The sequence below is a fragment of the Sitodiplosis mosellana genome, unplaced genomic scaffold (assembly GCF_009176505.1).
Source record: "Sitodiplosis mosellana isolate CC-2019 unplaced genomic scaffold, AAFC_SMos_1.0 Smas_scaffold_3, whole genome shotgun sequence".
NCBI classification, from domain to species: Eukaryota; Metazoa; Arthropoda; class Insecta; order Diptera; family Cecidomyiidae; genus Sitodiplosis; species Sitodiplosis mosellana.
Window position 1 is genome coordinate 2,611,130 of NW_022595246.1, and position 27,373 is coordinate 2,638,502.

The following is a 27,373-nucleotide window of genomic DNA, read 5'->3' on the forward strand; positions in this document are numbered from 1 at the left end:
TCAAATGCAAAACTAATACAACAGCACAATCCAGAAAAATGTGTTGACGAACACTCAAAATCTCGTTTGAATTCGACTCAAAATAGATATTTCGCATCGTTATGAAATTCAGAACACAAAAACTGCACTGTTCTTCATGCAGCAACAGTAAGAGCTGTCAATTCGATTCTAACGGATTCGATCGCCACAGTCACACTTCAATTTGTTATGAAAATATTCTTGCTCCAGCACACACACACACACAAGAATGAAACGAACGAAGCGAAGAAGCATAGAGAGAGAGAATACACGAGAGCAACAGTACACATAGCTATGTTAGTTGAATGTTCTTTCTGTATGCGGTTCATTCTCACATTCTTTCTTTCGCGTTTGTATATCTTCTGTACGGTCTGTATAGAGTGGAGCGAGCATAATGTGAACCGTCCGTTATTTGTTACATTTTGAATGATATGCATTGCGTTAAAATATTTCATTGGAAGTTGTCATTTTATTGGGAACCATGCACATAATCCACGTTTAATATAACACTGAAATTACCACGAAAATGGGCCAAAACGTTACATTACGCGATGGTGAAATCTACTAAAAATGGTTACATTTTTGTTCCTTGGGATATTACTGTAGATTCGTGTTATTTGGACACGCATTTAATTGTTTCGCTAAACCAAATTCATCTACAGGTTTTCAGACGATAAAATGACCAAAATCATTTTTTGGCTCCAAAATATAAGACTTTGGTCATTTAGAGTGCGATAAGACTTGAACCGAGAAGAAAAAGAACAAAAATCGAGACAGAATTTATTGATGCTAATTGACATTGAGCTTGGCAATTTTTTGTGCTTGCAATTCATTCTAGTTGACAGTTTTGGCGGAATCAACAAATCCAAATTCAAACTCACATTTCAAGAATATAACTGGTACTGGTACTGGTACTGGTTACTTTAGACGTGCATAAAACAAAACAATGATAAGTGAGGGAAAAAAGTCGTGCAAAATCATTTCTGAAGTCAAAAGCGTCAATCCAAATAACGCAATACCAAAGCTGAGGTATATTTCGCCTCTAAAATCCAAAGGTATTTGTTTACTATATGAGTAGTTTGGAGCGAAAATGTTATACAGAAAAGTTGAGTGGAAAAATGTCGATGATGAATGAGAGGAAAAGGGATAGCTGTATAGTAAACTATAGTATATAGTGAACTATATAGCTATCATTTTTCATTTGACATTTTTCCTCTCAACTATTCTGTATAACATTTTTGCTCCAAACTACTCATATAGATCTTGTTTGCGTAATTTCAAACACGCAATCAGTTCGATTCATTGATCCAGCAACAGTTCAATCAAGCAACGTCATCCATTTCAAGCATCAAATAACCTGCGTCAACAAATTTTGTTTATCATCAAAAACTTTCCGGCTAGACCGATTTTATGTCAACGAAATGATCGTTCAAATTCCGTTAATTTAACGTTAAATTCTGTATTTCATGTGAGGTAATTGAGATACGATGCAATAACAAAATTTTCGCTTCTGCATTAATGCAACTACAAGGAAACATTTATATGGTGTTAAAATGAATATTAACCAGTTTCTCTTAACCCTGCATACAACCGCCTTTAGGCTACATTCTTGCTCTACGCTACGCGTAGAGTCTGTTAGAATCAGCGAAGAGGACTCATTTAGGTCTAGTTTTTTTATTGTATAACAAACTATAATTTAGGCGTTACATGAAATGCACTGAATGGAATAGATAGATATCATACACAGTACAATAAAGTTCAGGTAACCAAATATTAGCAAAACTTCTGTATTAAATTCAATGCAACCACACTAAACAATACACTCCAAACTACATCATAATGTAATAATAATGTATGGAAATGAAAATTCAAGTATCGTATTGGCAATAACATTTAAATCCAAATTTGTAGTTAGTCACAGATAATAATTAAACATAAAAACAGAATCTGTTTTTGAATTAAAAAATCCAAAGTTCAAACCCCGAGGGAGGAAAAAAAACGGAGTTAGTACCTTTTACATTTAATATACATTGTACAATGTACGTTTCATGTAACGGAAATAAAAAATTGATAGTATTCCTTGAAAACATCGACATTCATTCCTTATTTTAGTATTTTTTTATGGTTCCTCTTGAATGTTGTTTGTTGAATTTTTTTTATTTCATTCCTCTTGAATGACACGGCGGTCACTTGAATTTTTAATTGCCATTTAATGCACTTCGTTTGACGGTATTATTGTTCTCGATAAGTACTTGCGAAATTATCAATAAACGGAGGATACTTAAACCAAAATATATAAATTCTGGTGCTCTTTGGAGAATTAGTTCAGTTTGTATGGAGCGTAATAAGGCGTCAAGTTATTGTTTGATATCAGTGTGTGAAAAAATGTGGATTTTAAGTGAAAGTTGGGCATTCAATGGATTGGTCTTTCTAATTGGGCTGCTAACACTGCTTTTTTTGTTTGTACACCGGAAGTATACATATTGGGAGAGAAAAGGGTTCAAAACATTCCCAGGCTATAGTTATTTATTTGGTCACTTCAAAGAAACCTTGATGCAGAAAGAGTTTGCCGGTGATTTTGTGACGAGACTATATAACAGCACGAACTTATAAAAAAAAAATGATTCATTGGGATTTACAGTATTCTACGTCCGATTTTGCTAGTACGCGATTTAGACCTTGTTCGATCGATTTTAATCAAGGATTTCAACTATTTCACGGATCGCGACGTTCACTGTAATGCGAACTATGATCCATTGTCTTCCCATTTATTCACATTACCCGGTGGAACGTGGAAAAATCTACGTTCAAAGCTATCTCCTGCTTTCTCTTCGGGCAAGCTCAAAGCAATATTTCCAACGCTACTTGATTGTGGTTCAACGCTGCAAAATCATTTGAACCAATTTGCTAACAAAGATGAATTGCTCGATGCGCGAGATGTGGCGGCGCGCCACACTACAAATGTGATTGCCTCTGTTGGCTTTGGAATCGATGTCGACACAATAACGGATCCGAATAATGACTTCCGCGTATATGGATTTCAGATTTTTCAGCCAAGCTTCCAAAATGCTATTCGTTACTTTTTCTTTTTCATCGCACCAAAATTGATGTCCGTTTTTCGCATCAAAATCGTTAATAACAAAGTGGAAAAGTTCTTCCGATCGATTTCCAGGCAGAATCTAGAATATCGAGAAAAGAATAATGTTGTCCGCAAAGATATCTTCCAACTGCTGATTCAGCTTCGAAACACTGGCACCGTTCAGTTGGATAATCAATGGGAAACGGTTATCAAAGCTGATGAAAGCCAAAAGACCATGACATTTGACGAAATTGCCGCACAAACGTATCTCTTCTTCGCAGCTGGTTATGAAACGTCATCGACCGCACTTTCATTCTGTTTGTATGAATTATGTAAAAATCCCGACATTCAACAGCGTGTCCACAATGAAATTGACCGTGTTTTAGCAGAGCATGACGGCAAAATAACTTTTGAATCGGTTGCCGATATGAAGTATTTGGAGTCTTGTTTCGATGGTGAGCCGTGTACTTTTTTATCTTTATTCTCTCATTGTTGAATTGCAATTATTTTGTTCGCTTCAAATCTTTGAGATTTGGTAAAATTGACCTAAAATCCATTTTTTCCCCTATTTATTATTATTCAATTGCAGAAACTTTAAGGAAATTTCCAAACTTACCGGTATTGAATCGAATGTGTGTCAAAGAATATCAAATCCCAGGTACGGATAAAATCATTGAAAAAGGAACAGCAATATTCATTCCTGTGATGGCATTGCATAAAGATCAGAAATATTACGAAAACCCAGAAAAGTTCATTCCCGAGCGTTTCAATGAAGAAAATTCAGCCGGAAAAAATATAGTGAATAGACCCTATTTAGCTTTTGGAGACGGACCAAAGAATTGTATCGCAGCGAGACTAGGCAAATTACAAACGAAAGTCGGACTGGTGATGATGTTGCAGAAATTCCAATTCGAATTGGGCGATCAACATAAAAACAGTGACATCAAATGCGATCCAAAAGGGTTTTTAACCGCTCCGCTCGGTGGGATTCATTTGAGAGTTTTCACACGCTAATATTGTACGAATTTCTAGAACAATACAAATAAGAAAACCAATTTCAAAATGTGTTATTTTGTTTTTTTACATTCATTTCAAGCGTCAAATAACCTGCATCAACAAATTTTGTTTATCATCAAAAACTTTCCGGCTTCAAATTCCGTTAATTTAACGTTAAATTCTGCATTTCATGTGATGTAATTGAGATAAGATGCAATGACAAAATTTTCGCTTCTGCATTAATGCAACTACAAGGAAACATTTATATGGTGTTAAAATGAATGTTAACCCGTTTATCTTAACCTTCTAGTGCATACAACCGACTTTAGGCGGGCAACATTTGAACACCTGTAACGCAAGCCTCACGTAGCATCACATTGGTTCAAAAGCATTTTAATTCCGCCAGTTGTCCTCTATATTTTTGTCTTTTGCACTATTAGTCTACATCAAATGGTTGTTGAGTTATGAACAAAAATGTGAGCGATTTCGAAAATTTGGCAAAAATAAACACTTTCTTCCAAAAACAGACACATTTTTGACACTTTCAAACAATGGATTTGATTGTTCTTTTATTTATGTCTATCGCATTATCTAGATCAATCATGGAACATCCAATATTTCGAATAATTTTTTCGCGTTTCACCGATGCAAGGCAATCAAATGGGTAATCAAATGATGGGTAGTCCAAACTATGGTTTACAAACGTTTCGACAAATACCGCAAACGGTGTTATAAAAACGTTATTTTTTTGTAGTGTTTTTTTTTTGACAGACCAAAATACCGCAGAAATTACGATAAAAAACGAAAAAAACGTTTTTTGGGCGTTATATAACGGCTCTGTAAAAAAACGTTTTTAGGAAACACTGAAGAAATAACGCGTTTTTAAACCCTAGTCCAAACACAATGGCTTCGATGAATACCATGAATAACAGCGGAATGATCGGATTGAATCCAATGATGGGCAACGCAAACCAAATGCACCAGCAACAAATGAACCCGGGCAACATGATGAGCACCGGAATGAATAACCCGATGGGTGGAAATAATCCAATGAATCCAGGCAATATGATGAATGTAAATAATCAAATGGGCGGTACCATGAACAACATGAATCCACCCAATGGTTAACCCAATGACAAGCATGGCCCTCGTAATTGTGTTGGAATGCGGTTGGGCAAAATGCAAATGAAAGTTGGTTTGGTTATGATGTTGCAGAAATTCCAATACAAAAGTAAAGAAATAGAACTTGATCCAAAAAATTTCCTAATTCCACCACTTGGCGGTATTCATTTACGTATTTTTAAGCGATAAAATGAGTAAAAATAAAAAATCATCATTATTTTCTTGACATTAAGATTAAAAGTGGCTATCAACGAAAACATGAAAATAAACAGAAAAAAAATCGGGTCATTTTGACTTACCACTTCAAAATTAATTTGAATAGCTTTGCTTGGTGACAAAACAATTGATAAAAATCTATTTTTGTAGCTTCACTTCTGGCTTTGTTCAAGTTCACTTTTTCGTTGTAAACAATAAATTGTGAGGTTTTCTACAAAATGAGCAATTGTAAATTAAGTTTATTTGAAATTTTTACAACAATTTTTGACTTCATTATTATGTATCGAATACAGGGCAAATGAATAATTTACAATGAATTGCTTTACAATTTACTCTTTCCTTTTTTTATATCAACATGCAATAATACTCTCTAGGATGGAATCATTCCACGGTTGCGTTTGAAAGCCGCTCCTTGTCTCCGGTTGTGATTGGCTCGACTCGATTTATTCTCATTTTTCCGCTGACGATTGACCAGTGTACTCTTATCTTGACCTTGCCCCTTTGGATTGCCTACGACATTTCTGTTGCAATGAGACAAGAAACCAATTTAGTAAATCGTTCAATTTTTCCATCTTAAATGCGAAGAATAAATTGTCTTACCCCTGTGGTCTTGATGGTGGTGCTCGTTTATTTCCATATTTAGCTTCTCTATTACGTGCCCATCTCTCACGCGCCGCTTCTGGATTTTCACAGAAATCTCGGCTCTTATCACGTTGCTCTCCAGATACCATTTTTTTATCGTCCGATTCCGACTCTTCGCTGTCTTCAACCTCATCAACCAGTTCATTGATTGCGCCGGTATTTTTGAGAATTTTCATTGTTTTCGACTCGCTCTCAACCATCGCATCGTAACTATCATCATATTCATCGTCATATTCATCCGGCATATCCACATAACCATGTTCGATATTCCTCGCGTGAAACTCCTTGATCGCACTTTTGTCATCTAAGAATCGCTTCTCGGCTTTTGGCCAAACTACTTGCGATTTTATTTTTACAATTTCGCGGACGGTCGTACCCAATTTATGATTTTCCATCAATTCGGTGACTTGTTTGATCGGCTCATCGACTTTTTTCTCCGTTGTTGGCGAATCCAAATGGATGGTATCATCTAAGTCAGGTGGTAAATTCCCTTCAAAAACAGCTGCTATCGCCGATTCAGTATTGTCATAACGACTCAACAGCTTTCGAACAAATGGCACTTCTAAATGCGGCAATACATCCAACACATTTTGAATATCTATTTTGCTAGGCCCCACTGACTTTGAGCTTGACGATCCTGAAGCTGACGAAGAACCCGCTACACCATATGAACTAGACGCACCACCAACAACAGCAGCAGCATCTTTTTCTGATTTGATCACAGCCGCTTTAACAGACGTATAGCCTTGCACAACGAAATCGATTTTCATTTTGTCACTAGAATAAACAAAAGCAAATGGTTTTATTCCAATTTCATGTTCATAACCACTTTGATCACTTCTCTTCAATTAATTTTAATAGTTAACTAACATTTTCGGAACGGATTGTATCAAAATGTCGACATCATCGGCCACTGGATGCAATCGTTGATAGTCCGATACGAAATTTGGATCGGCCAAAGCCATTTGAAGCATGTTCACCAATTCATCAGCTGCTGATTGTTTTTTGATCTTTGCACTAAAAGGAACATCATAAAAATGGAATGGGTAAATAAATATTTAATCAGATAAGAAGCAAAATGAAATTGCTGAAAGGTAATCATGTTGAGGAAATGAATCAAGAAAAATATCAACAATAAAATCATCTCACTATGCACTGCTCAAAAATTAGATTGAAAATACTCACTGCTCTTGCAGCACCGCCTGTAAGCATTTGTCGACAAAGGAGCGGAAAAATTTGATCAAAAGTAATCTAGAACGATTGAGTTCCGTAAGCAATGCAGGATTGATGTAAGTGATATTTTTGTGGAGGAATGGAATTGCTTCGTCATAGAAACGTGTGACTTTTTGTTCGAGTTGAACTTCACGGCAAATATCGACAGCGTCGGGCAGAATAACGATGAATGTGTGTATCGTATAGGTGCAATCAAGAATGTACATCACCAAATCTTCATAATTATCAGGATTGTTTTCATTCACCTTCTCTTGAATGGTGTTGAACGTTGTGGCGAGAAAATTAAGGCCTTCTTTCAAATCGTTTCGGTATTTCGGTTGAATTTTCAGTACCGTCTCAAGTAATCGACGCACGATTTGTGTATTTTCCGTTCCATAAACGACCAACAAGTCAAAAATCATTGGCACTGTTATCAAATACTTGTCGTACAATATATCGGCCAACTGCTCTTTTGTCATCCACTCGGTCTATGGCGAAACCAGAAGAAAATACAATTTTTCATATTTTGATTATTTATATGTTGAGTAATAAACCATATAAGGCATTCAATCGCAATATTTTATACTGAAAATAATGTTCGATATTCCACTTCCAGGTGCAAATCTCTTTTTTCGTTCAAAGAAAAATGTGAGCCTAACGTAGCTTAACAGATTTGTATAAATCAACCGAAAAAAAACGGCTGGTGAACAATAAATAAATACTTGCCTCGGACTCTTTGTTCGTGATCATGCGGCAAAGAACGATGAGCGTGTTGTTTGCAATGTTTGTGTACAAATCGATGATCTGCTGATTTGTTGTGAGTGATGTAATGGGTATGTATGCCGGTACCGCTTCTTGCAGAAATGATACAATAGTTGCAATGTAATCGGGTTCAAACACCAGATTTGACCAGAACCTAAAAAGGTGATTTAAAGGTATATCATCAGCGACTCGTGCGTATTAAATGAATGGAGAAAAAAATGTCTATCATCAAGCATTTCCTCCCCAGACGAAGACAGAATGAATTTTTAACATATTATTAATGTTGAACTATGCGTTTTGAATTCCAATCATTTTTGAATACTCATCGTGATCCGTTCAAACAGTCAGTCAGTTCCAAAAATGAATTTCCGATCAGTCATCATCGGCCATGACATTAACGTCTGTGGCAAAAACATTTTCCATTTCACGTGTAGATAGACAGTAAAGCAGTTACATTATTCATCGATTTTGACCCAATACAATCAAAACCAAATCAGCACAAAAACAAGAAAGTTCACCTCGCTTCACTCGGTGATCATTCTCGCTCTACGCTACGCGTAACAAACTATAATTTAGGCGTTACATGAAATGCACTGGATGGAATAGAGAGATAGCATACACAGTACAATAAAGTTCAGGTCACCAAATACTAGCAAAACTTCTGTATTAAATTCAGTGCAACCACACTAACCAATACACTTCAGACTACATCATAATGTAATAATAATGTATGGAAATGAACATTTTCAAGTATCGCATTGGTAATAATGTTTTAATCTAGATTTGTAGTTAGTAACAGATAATAATTAAACATAAAAACAGGATCTGTTTTGGAATTGAAAAATCTAAAGTTTAAACTCCGAGGAAGAAAAAAAAACGGAGTTGGTACCTTTTACATTTGATGTACATTGTACAATGTACGTTTCATGTAACGGTAATAAACAATTGATAGTATTCCTTGAAAACATCGACATTCATTCCTTATTTTTAGTATTTTTTTCAGCAAGTTTTGTTTTTGAGTTGGTTGCGATGACTGTGTACGCAACCGTTTGCGTGCGAGAAAAGTGTGTGCGGCAGCTGTTTGTGTGCGATATGCTGGTATATTATACTGAGCCTTAAATATACTGCGTGCTAAGGTATGCTATCACGAAGCCTTGATTTTTTTTATGGTTCCTCTTGAATTTTGTTTGTTGAATTCCTCTTGAATGACACGGCGGTCACTTGAATTTCCAATTGTCATTTAATGCACTTCGTTAGACGGTATTATTGTACTCGATAAGTACTTGCGACATTATCAATAAACAGAGGATAATTGAAGCTTCACCAAATTGCATGTTACGTTGTGCTGATTTCGCATTATCAATGGTGCTGAGTCATGGTCTTTAGGCAATTAGTCGTTTATCATACAGGTGCACTTGATAAATATTATCGATACATCTTGTTTTGATTCTTAATTGACATGCCATCACAAAGTTAATCGCGTGTTATTACTTTTGAAGATGTGAATAAAACAACAGACATGAACAATATAAATATGGGGTACTCGCAATCGATGGTTTTCATTCGATTAAGGAATTGTCATCAGTGCGCATTAAAAGTTTAGTCGCAAGAAATAAGTAGAAAGTGTATTCAGATTTACATAGTGGAAAATGGCATTGTTAACAGATAGTTGGAGAATCCATACCTTAGCACTTTTGATTGGATTCGTTACGTTGGTTTATTTCTATGCCAGACGAACGTATTCGTATTGGGAGAGAAAAGGCTTCGCCTATTTACCGGATTTTAACTATGTCTTTGGACATTTTAAGCCGACATTTTCACAGCAAGAGAGCATGGGAATGCTCGTGTCGCGAATTTACAACTCAACCAAAGAGCCATTCATTGGAATATACAGTATTTTCCGACCGATATTGATAATATGCGATACGGAGCTCATCCGAACCATTTTAATCAAGGATTTTAATTATTTCACGGATCGTGGTGTGCATTGCAATGAAAATTATGACCCGTTATCTGGACATCTATTTGCCTTGCCAGGTCAAAAGTGGAAGAATCTACGGGGAAAATTGTCTCCTACATTTACCTCAGGTATATATGCGATAAGAGTTTGGTGTGTTATTGTTTCAGAATAAGAAAAATATTTATCTTTTTCGCATGCGTTATAAAATTCAAAAAAGGCAAGCTCAAAGCAATGTTTTCCACGTTGGTTGATTGCGGTGCCACATTACAGAGTCATTTAGATAAATTGGCGAACAAAAATGAATTGCTTGATGTTCGAGAGATCTCAGCCGCCCATGCAACCAATGTCATTGCCTCCGTTGCGTTTGGAATCGAAGCAGACACAATTAAAAATCCAAACAATGACTTCCGTGTTTGTGGACGAACCATCTTTGAATCGAGCATAATGAATGGAATTCGATTGTCGCTAAATTTTATCGCTCCGAAAATGATGTCAATTCTACGCATCAAAGTTGTGGACGGAAGTGTCGAAAAATTCATAATGTCGGTGGTGAAAGACACTCTGCAATATCGTGAACAAAACAATGTCAGTCGCAAGGATTTCTTCCAACTTCTTATACAGTTGAGAAACACCGGCACCGTGCAGTTGGACGATCAATGGGAGACGGTAATCAAAGCTGACGAAAAGCAAAAGACATTGAGCTTAAATGAGATTGCAGCCCAATCATTTGTCTTTTTCGCAGCTGGATTTGAAACTTCATCAACTACGTTAACATTTTGTATGTATGAATTGGCCAAACATCCAGAGATTCAGAAGCGAGTGCACGAGGAGATTGACAGCGTTTTAGGTCAACACAACGGCAAAATTACTTATGACTCCGTGACTGAAATGAGATACCTGGAGGCCTGTATTGATGGTAGAAATTAGTTTTTCACAAGAAACACTTGATTTTGAATTAAAAAATATTTTTCTTTCACAGAAATACTCCGCAAATATCCGATAGTCCCACTACTAAATCGTACGTGTACTAAAGATTACAAAATCCCGGGCACCGACAAGGTGATCGAAAAGGGTACCGCGGTGTTTATTCCCGTGTACGCACTGCAAATGGACAAGAACTATTACGAGCAACCAAACCAGTTCAAACCAGAACGATTCCTTGAAGAAGGCTCGGCTGCAAAGAATCTAGTGAATAAACCATACCTCCCCTTTGGCGATGGACCGCGAAATTGCATAGGTGAGTAATGAAAATGGTTACGAGTAATTAAATTTCGACAATTTTTTTTGATGAAATATCGTTTTTTTTCAGGCATGCGATTGGGCAAAATGCAAACAAAAGTCGGATTGATTTTGATGTTGCAGAAATTTCAATATGAATTGGAGCCCAAACTTATAAACCGCGAAATGGAGTTCGATCCAAAGCTATTTTTGCTTTCTTCACGTGTCGGCATTAATTTGCGCATTTTCAAGCGATAAAAATACAATTTTCTATATGTTCTTTCCTATCTAATAGTGTAGACCTTCGCAGTTGTAATATTTGTCGATAAGAATCAAACAAATCAGAAGTGAATCTTTTGGTATCGTGTGAAATCAATTATGTGCACTAGATATAAAATAGATAAGGTACAAACAAATAGCATTGGAGAGTTTCAGTCAAATACGTATGAGTAATGTCAGTCTTGGTGCAAAAGCTAAAAATGTTCCAAAGTTTCAATTTCAATTGTAAAAAATATCGAGCCTCACCGATAATGTTCCATTTCGAGCAACGACTCCAGTGTGTTGTTCAACCTGTGTGTGATGCACCATAAATAGAATGATAAATTAAACATTATTTCTTTTTCATACCAGAAAATGCCACATTCAAAGATATTGAATTTTTTTACCATTTTGCAATTTTAATCCATTTGTCCATGAATTCTTCATCCATGCATTTGCTTTTCAACGGCAAATACTTGATGTGTCTCTGTTCATCAACCCATTTTTTGCCCTGTGAGACAATATCAATGAGAATGTTAGGTGACGAAAAAAAAATCACATCATTAGAATAATTGTTTACTCACAAGTGCTGGAACAACCAATTTCACACCGTTGTCTTTCACGTGGAACTGAAGGTCGGGCAATGCCAATTTCTGTGGATTCTGTTTCGAATCAAACCAAATTAAATGCAACATACATTTTATATGACGTTCCCATTAACCAATGTGTTGTAATTCATTTTTTTTACCTCAAAATCGATATCGAATGGCATTTTATATGGAAAAATAACCTAAAATTTTTAATTTCAACAACCAATTTAATGTGCAATATAAAAACCAATCTAAAAAAATTAATTTGATTGAAAAAATGCTGTTAAAATCGTATTTTCACCACTAAAACTGTGCAAAACTTTGCGATAGAAACAAATGAAAGCCGCATCAGCAGTTTTGACACTTGCAGTGAACTGTCAAAAACGATTTCATTGACACGTAAATGTCAACGCATTTTGCATTGATACAGCAAATTGTTGAACGCGCACTTTGGATTTGTTTGGACGCGAATGAAAAACTAAACCAACGCATAAATTACAAACGATATTTAATGCGTAAATAACATCGAATTTTGGACGAAAATATTTGAACTGTTGTTGTTAATCGCTTTAATATCGTGATAAATTTCGTGTAAAATTTCTGGAGCATTTGTTTGAAGAAAAAAAAAATTAAGATTTTTTTTTCGATAGTTGTATTTTTTGTGTATGTTTATCTCAAAAGCGATTGGAAAAAATGCCGGTGCCAGAGGTAAGAGAGTTTATAATGAGATTATGGGTCATTTGCTTCATTTGGATCATTATTCATATGACTGATGTGGAATATTTGTTTTTTTTTTTCTCAGGAAAATCGAACCCAACATACAAACGAAATGAACGGTTTCAATGCGGACGTCAACAAAACCTGGGTATACTCACTGCTTGTGAACTTGTCAAAGATGTGTAAGTCGTTCAATTTTCACGCAGTATTTCTCTCTGTTGTTTTTTTTTCTCTAAAACTATCATAAACTGAAGATAATATTCGACACTGTGATTGAAGGAGAAATATTTGATTCCAGGGCGCACTGGTACGAGTTCATTCGATTTGACCTTGGAACAGTATGGAGTGTATGAAATCATTGACTGGATCGTCCAACATTTGTCGAGACATCCATTCCTAGCATTTGGAATGTCGATGTGCGTGCTATCATGTGCCCTGCCGTTTATTATTTTCATGATTTTCGCCATTGCAACTGTAATCATGACGTTCACCAGTTTCGTCATCATTGAAGGTTAGTGACGTGATTTGATGGTCGTTCACTTTTTTTTCGCAGCAGGCGTTTTTACTTTTATCGCATGTCAATGTATTTTGACCAACTGATTAAATTTTTTACGGTTTTCTTCATCTGGTTTTCTGAACAGGAACGTTAATCACAATGGCGTCGGCATTGCTGTTTGGATTCCTCGGTGCAGTCATTTTATTCTTCTTCTTCTTCGGTTTTGTGATGATGGCTGGGTACTTTGGATTGGTGCAGATTTACGAATTGCTTGACTATCCTAATAAGCGTCGTGCTGTTGTCAACTACTTTCGTGGCGAAACACCAAGCCAAGCCGCTGAGAAAAAGAGAGATTAAATTGAACTGAACTGAACTGAAGCCCAAAGAACTGATTCAAACTGAATTCCAGTGAAAAAAATTTGAAATTAGAAATAATGAAATACTATGATGAAATCCCAAAGAACTACATGCACATATTTCGGTCTCAAAAAGTAGTGTTTATTGAAATGTTAAATGAAATTCTCTCTAATATATTGTAATTATCTCGTGCTCTATCATCCAATAATTAAGTCTTTTATTTACATTTTAAAGATGTGGTATTTTCTTTTTGTATTGAAATCAATTAAGGTTGCACCGAACGAACATTCAAAGAAATAATTTGATGTGAAAATTTCGACACCTTTTTTGAATAGAACGAATGGAGAAACTTTCTCGGAATTAGGGCATTTGTCGTTGGTGTCAAAAATTTGCACCGAATTGGGTAAGCATTTTAATTTAAATGATATAGCAAATTTCATCATCAATTTGGCTGAGACACATACAGAATTATGGATCTAGCCAAATTCTCTCTGTTTTTAATCTCATTCCTCGTTTCTCTAAAACTTAATGTTGCTTCTATATATTCAAATTCCATATTCATATCGTCTTAAATTCAAATTTTCGATTCATATTAAAATTTATTATCTAAAACTGCGTTGAATTTGGCAATGCGATCTTCAATGATTGCCTCTTTTTCGACCACAGATTCACGTATTCGCAATCGAAGCTTCTGTAGGTCGGGTAGCGCGTTGTAATCACGTACGTTGATCAGTGTGTAGAGCACATGTTCCCACAGTGCCACATCTACATAAGACGGCAACTGCTCGGATAGCACGTATGGACGAATGAGGCTATCGTGTTTCTTGATATTCATATATTTGCCACAGACCAAAGTGTACATTGTGCTCGCCAGGCAAAACAGGTCAACTTGATGTTTCCATGGTCGATTCTCCAGCATTTCGGTGCAAATGAAGTTCCTTGTGTTCAAGGTCGATGTGAATGTTTGATTCGGCGGGAAGAAGTTCAAATCAATCGAACGTCCGTAGTCAATCAATTTGATGACCAGATCATTGCTTCCGTACGACAGTCTAAATGGGATGAAAAAAGTGTGTAAATTTCGATTGCAATTACCAAATATTGTAGGTCATTCAATAGATAAACCGTGCAACACATGTTTCTGCACATGAGAAATTCCGAATGCTTGTTTTATAGGACCAAAAAGATTGATTTTTAGACACGTCTAGATTTTTTTTATCGACACATATAAGACAAATTTCAGGCCAAAATGAGCAAATCACAAAGTGAGCTTCGGTTTGACAGGTAAAAGCCAATAATTTCTACCTTTTCTGCCTTTAAACATCTAGTATGATCCTTTACGAACAGTTTGGATACTTACATGACCAAATCGAGTGATGTTTTCACATATTTCTGGCCGCATATTCGGTTGGTTCGATTTCAACTCTAAAAGAGTCGCGACTTTTGGCCAAAAATCCTTAAATATATGCTTTTCAGGGATGGTATCTTGGCACAAAGTTAATTTTTCTCGAAAATATGGGGAGTCTACCCAGACAAAAACTCTCAAAATTGACTTTTTGAGGTACCTCCCGAACAAAAGTTACGTTTTTCATGCATTTTGCTATGAAAATATTATTTTTCGTTCGGGAGGTACCCCAAAAATACACTATTTGGATGAGTTTCTTAAAAACAAATTATTTTTTTCGAGAAATATTGGGAATCTTCTCACACAGAATCTCTTATAAATGATTTTTGGGGTACCTCCCGAACGAAAAATGATATTTTCATAGCAAAATGCATGAAAAACGTAACTTTTGTTCGGGAGGTACCTCAAAAAGTCAATTTTGAGAGTTTTTGTCTGTATAGACTCCCCATATTTTCGAGAAAAAATAACTTTGCGCCAAGATACCATCCCTGAAAAGCCTATATTTAAGGATTTTTGGCCAAAAGTTGATTCTTTTAGAGTTGAAATCGAACCAACCGAATATGCAGCCAGAAATATGTGAAAACATTACTCGATTTGGTCATGTAAGTACCCAAACTGTTCGTAAAGGATCATACTAGATGTTTAAAGGCAGAAAAGGTAGAAATTATTGGCTTTTACCTGTCAAACCGAAGCTCAGTTCGTAATTTGCTCATTTTGGCCTGAAATTTGTCTTATATGTGTCGATAAAAAAAAATCTAGACGTGGTTTCGAACAAACTAATGATGCAAAAGTGCTTGGTTTTTGGTCCTCTAAAACAAGCATTCGGAATTTCTCATGTGCAGAAAAAAAAGTTGAAATTTGTTACACGGTGATAGCATTGAGTCAATACTCACCTTCTCATGAGCAAAAAGTTGTCCGGTTTGATGTCACCGTGAATGATGTTCGAAGCATGCAAATGATCGAGAATCGAGAGCATCTGTTCGGAAAAGATCATTACAATGACCTCATCCAAATTGCGACAAGTGTTTGATTTATGATGATTGCAAACGTTGAACAATGAACCATATTCGCAGAATTCGGAGGCGAAAATGCTTGAATTATGACCGACCATTGCGTATTCCACCGACATGAATCCAGCCACCTGAACACACAAGAATCATTCATATTATTTCGATTCAAGCAATCGTTTTGAATGAGCAGAATAAAACGATTGCAATTCTTACCATTTTCGGGTCTTCAATTCGACTGGCTATCTCCAGTGATATGTAAAATTCCCAGTGGTTCGCCGGCCGCTCTTGTTTGAATGCATACATTTGTCCGGTTTTTGAATTTTTACCACTGAAATAAAAGTCCCCATTATCACTGTTTCCATTTGTTAATTTCCATATTCAATGCCATCCAATTACCTGTACACAAATCCAAAGCTTCCTTTCCCAATTTGCTTAACAATGTCGAATGTTTCGTTGCCAATTTCCAATTGTGTGTTCAATTCGATGGCTCCGACTCTAGTCGTAATGTGAACATATTGCAGGCTTCGGATGTATTCAATAAAATCGATATCGTCCAAAAAGGCATTTTGCAAATGAGTATCAAACGGATCAATGTCTTTGACCGCGCTGATTGTTTCATTCAGCTTGGGATTGGTTGCATAACGATTTTTGAATGGGCTGTGCACCGTTTCGCGGCGTGTTCGATTGGCTGCTGATTTGCATACGGCTGACAAATCTTCGGTGTCTTCAACGACAATCAGAGAGGCGTCTTCTGGTTTTTCGATGACAATTTCTACCTTCGGCGGACTCAGTTGAAACTCTTTCAATGATTTTTCGATGGTTTGAACTTCATCTTTGGCGAATGTATCATCGAATTTGGTGTCATTTACCGTTCGATTCATTGGAAATTGACTCGGACGAATCGAAACTGGATTACCTATCAGAAAACCCGGACCTGGCTTCGGCACAAACGCCGCCTTTGATCCAAGCTCTTGCATTTCGGCTTCGGTCAATTCAATGCTGAGATCAAGAAAACCATTTACAACGGAGTCTTTGTCTTTTATACACTCGTATATTTCATCGTCGATGTTGGGTCGACTCTTCTCGGCGACGACTGACGAAAAATAGAAAGAAAAATCAATCAAGTTTTTGATAAAGTTCGTTTGAAATCTTGACTACGTATGCCCCTTTATTCTACTCGAAAATGTGATTTTTAACCCAAATCTCACCAGTTTTGTTCGGAATGCTCAAACGCTCCTCCTTGATGTGAATCGAATTGACTTTTAAGTCGGTTGTTATGTTAACTGCTGACACATCACGACTGCTTGTTGCTATATTGGATGTTGCAACATTTCCTTCAGCCATTACATTCGGCAGCTTGGTTTGATTTTGTCTCGTTGATTGCTCTGTAATTGAAATTTGATTTGAATGAATAACATCCGCATTGGTATCTATTTAATTCAAAATTGATCAAACTTGATTCGTTATCATCTTGTCATTATTTTTCAAGTGAAGTTCGAAAAAAAAAATAGCAAAATCACTCACCCAGTATCCTGGCCATCGATTTTTCTTTCTTGATCACCGAACTCGTTTTCAATTCATCAGTAGCCTCATTGATGTTCTCCTTCGAACTGTGCAAAATGGTTGAGTTTTTAATCGATGGCATATGAATTGAGAACATGGCTGTGTTTGGATTATCCTCCGAAAATGCTCGTGGCAACTCAATGCTGGAACTACGTTGAAGACTTGGCGCATTTTGAATGTCTTGTGTCAATGATTCGCGTGCCGAAGTGTGCTTTATTGGTTCCAACAAAGACATCGACGGATTTCGCAACGATGAGATCTGATGGAGTGTTTTCCTTTCCGCTATGACAGACTCTCGTTTTAGTTGCGGAATTGCTGGACTTGGTGGTGTGTCAAGAATTAATATCGGCTTTGGCAGTGTGTTGTCCTTCTGTGTGATTGGTGATTTGATCATTGCATAAAATTCATCATCGATATTTGGCCTAGATCTCGAAAATACCGACTTATTGCAATCGATTGCGCTTCCAGTTTCATCTTCGGGTAAAATCTTTGCGCTTGGACTGATGATCGCATGAATTTCCTCATCAATAGCCGTTCGTGATTTCTCCATTCTTTCCACAACCAATGATTTAATGCCAAATATGGATTTATCGGCCACTGGGCTTGGTGGTGATTCTGCTTGTGCTTGTTTCGGTGGCGAATTGATCATAGCATACAACTCATCGTCGATACTCGCTTTCGATTTGTTCGCCATCGATTTATTTGCAATGCAACTCTTTGCCGGCACATTTTCCATTTGTTCATTTTCTTTTTCTTCGTCTTGCACAATGAAGATTGATTTAGTTGCCTCGATAACCGGCGGAGCGGTAAGAGTTTTATCAATTGGCTTTGAAACATTCACTTTACTCACTTCATTTGTATTCGATTCAACGAGCATCCTATTACGGCCAACCGTTGATTTATTTGAAGTCACATTGCTCTGGTTGACGGCCACGCCTGTATCGTCACGAAAACCATAGAAAAGTGACTGATCCGCAATGCTTTTATCAATTTTCAATGTTGTTTCAGCTTTAGTCTGATTCATTGCTTGCATCTCATTGATCGTGGATGCATTCTTTGATGCTTCACCAGCAAAGTCGATTTCGGGCAACGTCGGCATCTCCGGAATCATGGGAAAAGCACTCAAATTCCCTATGACCATGCTCATTTGCAATGGATTCGGTAGCTTTGGTGCGGTTTCAGTTTTGTCCGGTGCAAAATTTGTAGTAAACACATTTGTGGTGGTGTCCTCTCTGGGGAAAATGAATACCGACTGATTATACACAGCCGATTGATCAACTGCTGGTGGTGGTGGCGGTGGTGGTTCAACTCGTGACGCGTTCGCTTTGAACAATTTCGACGTGTTTTTCGTGGTATCATGCGGAATTTCGGGCATGTAAAGTGAGGGTGCTTCGAACGCTGGCGGTATTGATTGTGTGAAATTGGTTTGATTGCCGTTGAAAATGGGAGGCAATTGTTCGGTTTGCTCTTCAACAAAGTTGATCATTGGAAGAGTCAAGCCAGTATCTTCGCGCATCATTTGGAATGTCGATTTCGGTGAGATTTGTGATGGAATCGAGGGAGTTGTTAACGTAGAATCTTGAGGATTTTCAGCCGTTGGAACGGCAGTACTTACGCGACGAGTAGAAGAAACATCGTTGTTTGTGAGTGTCTTCGAGCTCCAACTTGATGCTGCGGTTTCGGCTTGGGATATTTCAAACACAGATTGATCAGGACAGTTTGATAACTCGGCCTTCTTGAACGCAACTGAATTTTCTTTTTTCGACGGTTGAATTTTAACGGTTTCAGTTTCTTCCTCCGTCTCATCTTCATAAATATGAAATTGGCCAGCCGGTGGCAAAGTTTTATCAAAATTATCCGGTTGCACTACAAACGGTTTGGACAAATCGCTATTTTTGGTTACATTCACTTGCGCTTGGCTTGCCACAGTATCATTCGCTTTTGGTGCTTCTTCTTGATAAATTTCAAAACCCAATGCCGACACTTTTCGCGATTCGTTCTCACGATGCATACTCGATACATTCGATGATGACATTTTGGCGGTGGTGCTGTTGATGATTGTTTGATGGCGATACGTTGACATTGCCGCCACCGATGACTGGTGATTGCTGTGTTTTGTGAAATCAAAATCTTCAACCGACGACGATTTGCTCGATGCTGTTGCAGCCAACGATGAAACCGTCGAAGCCGTTGCACATTCTTCGGTCGTTTCCATGATGGCCGACAATTTTTGGCGATAAATATCATGTTGTTCGGCCAAGATATACTGTTGATCAACATCGACGGATCTCAAACCGAATGGCTGCTTGCCAGTGCCCTCATTTTGATCGGCAGATGGTGATTCATCACTGTCACTTCCGAAAGAAAGCCCTTTTGCTACGACACTATCGGGATCTGCCATTTTGGCTGCAGGTTTTGATACTTTTGGGGTACTGATTGACTGTGATTTGATGAAGAAGTTGAATGTTTGTGTGGTGCAACCGTCCAAATCTTCATCCTGAAACACTGACAACGATGTACCGGGTTTCTGAAGCGATTGTGGCACTTTGAAAATATTATCATCATTTTCGGTGTCTTTTCGTTCGTTGTCTTCAAAAATGTTGAATTTTACCGGATTCGGCTTGTGATGACTCTCAGCCATTTCCTCGTCGTCGTTTAGTCTTCGGCGGGAAATTGGTGGTGACGCTGTTTCAGGTATTGTGGTCAACGCGTCAAGTGGTCGTGCCATGTAAACACTCTTTCGCTTTGGCAAACTTGATCTCTTGACCGCTCCCGTTGCCACATCGACACTCGACGAACTTGCCTCTTGTGCTTTCTCTTCCACTGTCGCTAGTTCTGTTGGCGCGATGGATTTTCTGCCGCTAATCGATCGTCGTGTCGGTGATTGTGATCTACGTGGCAGAATCGATTTGCGGCCACCCAATGCCATTGATCTGCGTTTCGCATTACGAATGTAGTTGTCTTCACGACGCTCAAAACCGCAAGTGATATCCATTTCGGCCTCTTTTTGACTGATCAATTCACCGTTAAGCCATTTCGATTGCAGAATTTCTTCCGGTGAATATTCCTCATTCGCTGTGTAAATCAAATTAATGTTGAATCCGAATTTTCGCTGCCCATTGGATAGCGCTTCCTCGACAATGATCGGAGCTAAATCCAAATCGTCTTGCTTCCGATTTTTGCTAGCAAAATGTGGCGGTATACGAATTGGAATATTATATCCATTCTCCCAAACGGTGTCTTGGGTTCGAGTGAAGTCATTCTTAATGTTGCGTTTTTTGAACCATTTGTATGCGCTGAGCTCTTCCAGCGAATAGCATTTATTAGGTGCTGGGAATACCATGAATTTGTCGTATTTATATGATGTATTCTTGGCTGGTTCTTCGTCGCGATGCAACGGAAATGCAAATTCTTCTTGTGGCAAATTTTTTCGCACAAATTCTTTGGGCAATTGAATGCCACGAGCATAATTGTTCTCACTGTCAGGCAATAGAATTGGCGGAATTCCGTCATCTTCCAATATCGAAAATGATGGCTTCGATGAACTGCCACTGAATAGCGCATGAGATTTTATCTTTGCCTTATTCCATGGCCCTGGCTCACGCATATTCTCCTGTTTCTTGGTACTATTGATGATCGATTGAACGACCGATGTTGAAGCAGTTGGTGATGTTGGAGCGAATGCTGCCCCTTCTCCATTCTCTTCAAATACCTGCACCTTTCGGTTTTCCTTCTGTTGACTCGATGATCCATGTTGATCGACACGGCCCGGGTTGTAGCTTTTCACCGCTGAACCCGTTCGAATACTGCCAACATGCCGATGTTTGTGCGCTCTCAACGAGGTCAACGCCAATCGTTGCTCATCCATTGTGGATCGGAATTCTCTTTGTGTCGATTCATCTTTGTACAAAATCCGTTGGGACATTAAGAATCCGAATTGACGATGAGCTTGCTGTAGCAACTCAATTGGCTGGGCTCGAGCATCTAAACCCTTTTGATACACGGCTTCGGCCTTTTCAAAATTGTCACAGTAATCGTAGTAATGTGCCCAACACAAATACAAATCGGCTATCATTGTGCCAATGCCATTGTTGTACAGTTGCTCGTAGAATTGCGGCGGATTCGGCTCTGAATCGATCTGTTGATAAGCAAACACATTTTATTAGAGAAAAAAAACGGAGAAAATTAAGAAAATTTATGATGGGTTGGTTGAAATCCAACAAATTCGAACGGTTTTCCGTAAAAATGCCTCGAAATTCGAAACATGTGTTTCATCTTTTTTGAAATATGAAACATTTTCACCGAAAAAAACTCAAATTCCATAAACCGGTCTACTTACATATTTGATATAAAGTTTCAACATTCGTTTGTCTTGGAAATACCGTTCATCACGTTCAAACAAAGCCAAGCACTTTGACAGCAATTCGTGGAGCGCCGATTCTTTTCCACTCTTTGGGTAAATTTGCTCAACCCACACAATGTAATCGTACCATGGCTGCAGTGGATCATCTCCTTCGTATCTTTCTATAGCCTTCTCAAATTCACGTCGTTGTTCATGCAATTTCTCCTGAATTTCATGATCCGATTCCGCATGCAACGCTGTTTCCAAGTGCTCAGCATTGCGACCACTAGCCAATGGCTGAATATTTTCTTTGGCTGTATCAAAATCCATATTTTTCGTTCAGCTTAACAGAAACTTTAATTTTTTTTCTAACTCAAACACTTCAAACGAACACTTGATTCATAAATATTTTTTATCGATAAAAATCCATTTAGCAAACCATTTTAAAAACCAAAATTCAGACCAAACACAAAAATGAACAATGTTCTTTTTTCAAAATATAAACACAAAACAATACCAGAACGATTCTTTGTTGCAATTTTCGTACCACTTTTTTACTACTGCAAATGCTTGTTCATATGAAATCCGTTAAGAAATGAAACAAATGGTTTTGGTTTGACATTTCAAACCGATTGTCTCCACACAAACATACTGTTAATGCTCGCACACTTGGAACATTTGAACATTTGAATGTGACTTACGGTTGCTGTATGAAGCGTTTGGTTTTGAATTAAATTGATATTCAATGAAAAAAAAGTTCAATATCGAAATTTGATTTGAAAAATATTCTAAAACAATTTTTTTGCATTTATTTAATATAAAATCAAGTGAGAAGAAACATCATTTCAGTGCTGGCATCAGGAACGCACTCTAAATATAGAATGAACGAACTCTACACACGCAATACGGACGTACAATGGGTGCGCAACGAGATATACGATAGTAACGACCTAGGCATTGGAACGCACACAAGCGCATGTCAAAGTGTCTAACCTGTCTATTCTCATTGGTTGTCAATAACGAATGATGTACGGATATGTATATTGTATACATTGAAAATGCGCTGAAATCAAAATGCGACTGGGCAAATACAAAAGACGAGTTTTATGTTATTAAATTTATTTATGTGTTCATTGATTTTTCAATCGAGTTTTTTCTTTTCACCGTTTCATCTTTCCAATTCTGCAAATTAAGCATGGAATTAGTCAAATCTCAAGGTTATATTCCTGGGATTTTGCTCAATTAATCCTTTATTCAGTCAATTTAGACGTTTTAATTACATTTTATATTAATATTACATTCACGTGATCAAGACGTATTTTTTTCTCGTCAAATTCATGCAACTTTCGGTAAATTCCTATTCCACATTGTGTACAAATTAAAATGCGTAGAACAAAATATGAAGAGATGTTTTTCAAGAATCGTTTTTCGAGGTAAATATTGTCTGAGTGATTTTTTTTCGCGATAAAATTGCTTGGATGGTATCTTAAATGCCATAAACATAGGCGAACACATTGAAAACGTTGGTGTTGTAAGCTTCAACGACAATTGTGATCTGGTGTTGATTAATGCCTCCTTTGACAACGTATGCTTGGCCCAATGAGCTGGTCTGCAACAAAATTATACCATTAAAATTCTGTTTTGCAAGAATGAGATGATTTTCATGATAACTAAATCACTTCGATGAATTTACCTGATTTACCACGATAGCGACATAGGTGACCAGAGCACCGTATCCTTGTGATGGATACGTCAATTGAATTTGAACGTTGTGCGGCTGTGGCCAGCTCTGATTTTGTCCTCCTGATGCCACCAAACGATCAGCTGAAAGTGAAAAATACGACAAAGCTTGTATTAGTCATTAGTATGTATCAAAAGCATTGATCACAGTCACAGTGAGCGCACATTTCGGAAAAAGTCCACGGAATTACCAGATTCAATTGAAATAATTGTATAATTTGAGTCATTTTGGAACTCGAGGCAAATTCAAACCGAGATACGAGTAGATGAAGCGAACAGAATACGTGTGGGATATTTTTCTGCGTCAAATGACGTTTTCGACTACATGAATTACGGTAGATAAGTTCATAATATATTCGAGAGAAAAAGTTAGAAACGTTTTATTCACCGCAGAAAAAAAATCCAACTAAAAAAAAAATAGGTTTAATGCGATATACGTGCCGGTTTCATTCTCGGCTTCAACCGTGTAATTCGAAATGATTGTTGGAAATTATGAATGCGTAAGATATACGAGAGAGAATAATTGGATTAACTGAAAATAACGTATACAAAGCCATTCCGAATGACTCAACGATTATTCCTTGTGTGAGTGTGTGTGTGTGTGTGTGTGTGTGTGTGTTTGTGACTTATACTCGGATTTATTACCCGTCGAAATCACAAAATGCCGTACTGTGATTGCTGTAAAGTTCACAGTCACTGACCGGTCAGCAACTTTTGCGATTCGATTGATTCAGGTTGGGTATGACTTTAGGTGAATCGATTTGCATACTTGGCGAACCGCGTATGCAATTATTGCACCTGTTTAAAATGAACAATTTTTCTAAAAATATCCCCGAGTTTTACGATTTTTCTCACGATTGATCAACATCAAAGATGTTATTTGTTGGCTTAACGTGATGTAAATTGTTTACTTGCCGGTGATCCGATCTGAAGAGGGGAAACACCAAAATTATATTACACCATTGATTGCAATTCACACTTTAAACAGCATCAATTCCGAGTCATTTGCGAGAAGAAAAAAATCCCAATATAAAAACCGCAAACGCATTTATTTTGCAATTAAGTTCGAGCCTCCTTCGCATTTGCATGGATTTATTTTTTTCGTGTATGTGATAAAAATAGAAATCCCTTGACGCAACAGAAAAAAGGTAATTTAAAAAAAAAATAAACTTACAGCTTCTTCGAGCTCCGATTGCATAGTGCAAAATTCCGTTAACACTTCGCAAGGGCTGCACCATTTCGTAGTGGACCGGTGGATGTGGAATTACATCGTTTGTGTTGTCCGTCGAAATAATCGACAAATCGCCATTGATTTCCTGGTGGGAACTTTCAATAGTCTCGAAATCCAAAAGTGAAAATTCTTCACTTGCGATCATGCCCACCATGAACACGGCAAAGAAAATTACTATTTTGCGCAACATTTTTTTCTTCTCCGATGTCGAATACAAATGGCGGTGGTCAGACTGGAAAATTTGACACTGGTAGCTGTTGCGAGTGTTTCGTTTAGTTTACAGTACAAACTGATTCTCGTTGTCGACTTCAAATTTGAACTAATGCAAAAACAGCACTGACATCGCTCTATATTCGGTCGATTAACCGCTGAACCGTTCTTTGTGTCATTTTTATATGCGTCTCTTTCTAACACTCTATCGCTTAGTTCGTTATGCATTATCGACATAGGAGTACAGTGAACAGAGAGAGTGACGGAGAAAGAGAGAAACCCGAAAAAATTAGAAAGAATGAAGAAAGAAAAGAGAACAACGAAAATTGAATACAGAAAGAAGAAGCAAGAGAAGCGAGATTCAACAAGTGTATTGAAATTCCCGTTTGCACCACTTGTTGTGACTCAATGCTTACGAAATGGTGACCAATTGATAATTTTTCAAAATATTTACTAAAATTCACTTTGCATTTTGAACACTGCTCATTGCTGATAGAAATAAATTTCAGATTAAAATTTCTTATCAAAAATCGAAAGGGCAAACTCGAAGATCAAATGCTCGGTTCATGTGACTCTGATCTGTGTGCGTTCGATTTGTGAATTCCCTTGCAATTTATTCAAAATGATCAAGGACTTGATAATTTTACCGAAAATGATATGAAAATAATTTATTATTCATGATTCATTCATTCGATTCTTTTAGTATATAATCTGAAAAGTGCAAATGACTAGCACAAAAAAAATCACCGTTTTCTCTTTCAATCGATATGATTAATAAACGATGTTTTTTTTCTCTCTAAAAAAAGCCGTTTGGATTGAACTTGGCGTAACATTTGAGCAAATAGAAACCATTTAGTAGGTTGCACAGTGTGTTTATTCAACCAATTCTAAGGAATCAATACATGCAAATTGCGAACTAATATCGATGCTAAATCAATATCACTGTTCAATACTATCATGTTTTGTGTGCGATTCACTGTCGGATTGACAAGCAAACGAGTGCCGGCCGAGGCGAATTTCGCTTCTATACACTAAGCACCAGTGTTAGTTGAAAAATACACTTGCAAAACACCGTAAAAAACAGACACAAACACTAGACTGCTTCAAAAAAAAAAGTTGTCCCTCATCTGTAATGTCCGGCCAGTTTCGAAAAATATACCTCAAAAAAATAGGTTTGGTGCAAAGATTGCACATGGGTACCATATAAAAAACCATAGCAAGCCCCACATCAAAATTTTCATGACAGCAATTTCGGAAGCCATTTTGGTTCGCAACATTTCGACTAATTCCATTATTCCAACCAAATTTCGACAAAGAGTGTTGATGGGGTTTTGTTTGGCTCGTCAATATCTATAACTTTTACCAAGACATCAGCCCTTGAAAAGGCCTTCTGGGCCAGTTAAAGTGTAAAATGACCGAAAAAATTGCAATTTTTTGGCATTTTTTAAATTTTTTGCTCTACGAGTCACCCAGGCGGTGGATTATTGTTCAGTTTTCGACTTGTGTCGTGTAGCCAGAACCTGTACAAATATTTTGGTACTTGTCAGATTGCGATTTGGATGGAATTTGGCGGCAATTGATTCACACATATAAGACAAATTTCAGGTCAAAATGAGCAAATCACAAACATGAGCTTCGATTTGACAGATAAAAGCAAATGATTTCTACCTTTTCTGCCTTTGAACATCTAGTATGGTCCTTTACGAACATTTTAAGTAACAACACGACCAAATCGAGTGATGTTTTCACATATTTCTGGTCTCATATTCGATTTCAACTCCCAAAAATCGACTTTTGACCAAAAAATCCTTAAGTATAGGCTTTTTAGGGATGCCAAAAATCATTCATAAGAGATTCTGTGTGAGTAGGTTCCCAATATTTCTCGAAAAAAATAACTTTGTACTAAGAAACTCATCCAAAAAGTGTATTTTTGGGGTACCTTCCGAACAAAAATTGATATTTTCATAGTAAAATTCATGAAAAACGTATATTTTGTTGGGGAGGTACCCTAAAAAGTCAATTTTGAGAGTTTTTGTCTGGGTAGACTCCCCATATTTTCGAGAAAAAATAACATTGCACCAAGACACCATCCCTAAAAATCCTATACTTAAGGATTTTTTGGTCAAAAGTCGATTTTTTGGGAGTTGAAATCGAATATGAGGCCAGAAATATGTGAAAACATCACTCGATTTGGTCGTGTTGTTACTTAAAATGTTCGCAAAGGACCATACT

General features: G+C 37.2%; 6 protein-coding genes across 7 annotated transcripts; 3 read left to right on the forward strand and 3 right to left on the reverse strand.

Moving 5' to 3' along the window:
- The first annotated feature begins 2,984 nt into the window (after positions 1-2,984).
- Positions 2,985-5,650, forward strand: LOC129566518 (probable cytochrome P450 6d5). The gene is made up of 2 exons (XM_055442550.1): positions 2,985-3,552; positions 3,687-5,650. Exons 1-2 carry the CDS (start codon positions 3,126-3,128, stop codon positions 4,109-4,111), a joined length of 852 nt encoding a protein of 283 aa, XP_055298525.1. The 5' UTR covers positions 2,985-3,125; the 3' UTR covers positions 4,112-5,650.
- Positions 5,634-12,449, reverse strand: LOC129566509 (activating signal cointegrator 1 complex subunit 2). Of its 2 annotated transcripts, XM_055442532.1 has the most exons (9): positions 12,232-12,449; positions 12,068-12,145; positions 11,891-11,994; positions 11,751-11,795; positions 8,012-8,201; positions 7,259-7,773; positions 6,944-7,090; positions 6,032-6,850; positions 5,634-5,952 (listed from the first exon to the last, which is right to left on the reverse strand). In XM_055442532.1, the coding sequence occupies exons 1-9, from the start codon at positions 12,253-12,255 to the stop codon at positions 5,802-5,804; spliced, it is 2,073 nt and encodes a 690-aa protein (XP_055298507.1). In that variant the 5' UTR covers positions 12,256-12,449; the 3' UTR covers positions 5,634-5,801. The 2 variants fall into 2 exon arrangements, with proteins under 2 accessions (XP_055298507.1, XP_055298506.1); XM_055442531.1 differs by lacking the exon at positions 12,232-12,449 and having other exon boundaries at positions 12,068-12,193.
- On the forward strand, positions 9,534-11,859 carry LOC129566513 (probable cytochrome P450 6d4). Its single transcript, XM_055442538.1, has 4 exons — positions 9,534-10,135; positions 10,225-10,923; positions 10,987-11,244; positions 11,317-11,859. The coding sequence occupies exons 1-4, from the start codon at positions 9,697-9,699 to the stop codon at positions 11,481-11,483; spliced, it is 1,563 nt and encodes a 520-aa protein (XP_055298513.1). The 5' UTR covers positions 9,534-9,696; the 3' UTR covers positions 11,484-11,859.
- On the forward strand, positions 12,315-13,848 carry LOC129566524 (uncharacterized). Its single transcript, XM_055442563.1, has 4 exons — positions 12,315-12,781; positions 12,876-12,972; positions 13,089-13,301; positions 13,432-13,848. Exons 1-4 carry the CDS (start codon positions 12,767-12,769, stop codon positions 13,641-13,643), a joined length of 537 nt encoding a protein of 178 aa, XP_055298538.1. The 5' UTR covers positions 12,315-12,766; the 3' UTR covers positions 13,644-13,848.
- Positions 13,763-22,862, reverse strand: LOC129566506 (uncharacterized). Its single transcript, XM_055442527.1, has 7 exons — positions 21,958-22,862; positions 17,580-21,756; positions 17,264-17,440; positions 16,452-17,148; positions 16,269-16,383; positions 15,939-16,186; positions 13,763-14,692 (listed from the first exon to the last, which is right to left on the reverse strand). Exons 1-7 carry the CDS (start codon positions 22,288-22,290, stop codon positions 14,236-14,238), a joined length of 6,204 nt encoding a protein of 2,067 aa, XP_055298502.1. The 5' UTR covers positions 22,291-22,862; the 3' UTR covers positions 13,763-14,235.
- A 316-nt stretch (positions 22,863-23,178) lies between these two features.
- On the reverse strand, positions 23,179-26,019 carry LOC129566533 (uncharacterized). Its single transcript, XM_055442573.1, has 3 exons — positions 24,875-26,019; positions 23,654-23,784; positions 23,179-23,569 (listed from the first exon to the last, which is right to left on the reverse strand). Exons 1-3 carry the CDS (start codon positions 25,119-25,121, stop codon positions 23,447-23,449), a joined length of 501 nt encoding a protein of 166 aa, XP_055298548.1. The 5' UTR covers positions 25,122-26,019; the 3' UTR covers positions 23,179-23,446.
- Between the last annotated feature and the right edge of the window lie 1,354 nt (positions 26,020-27,373).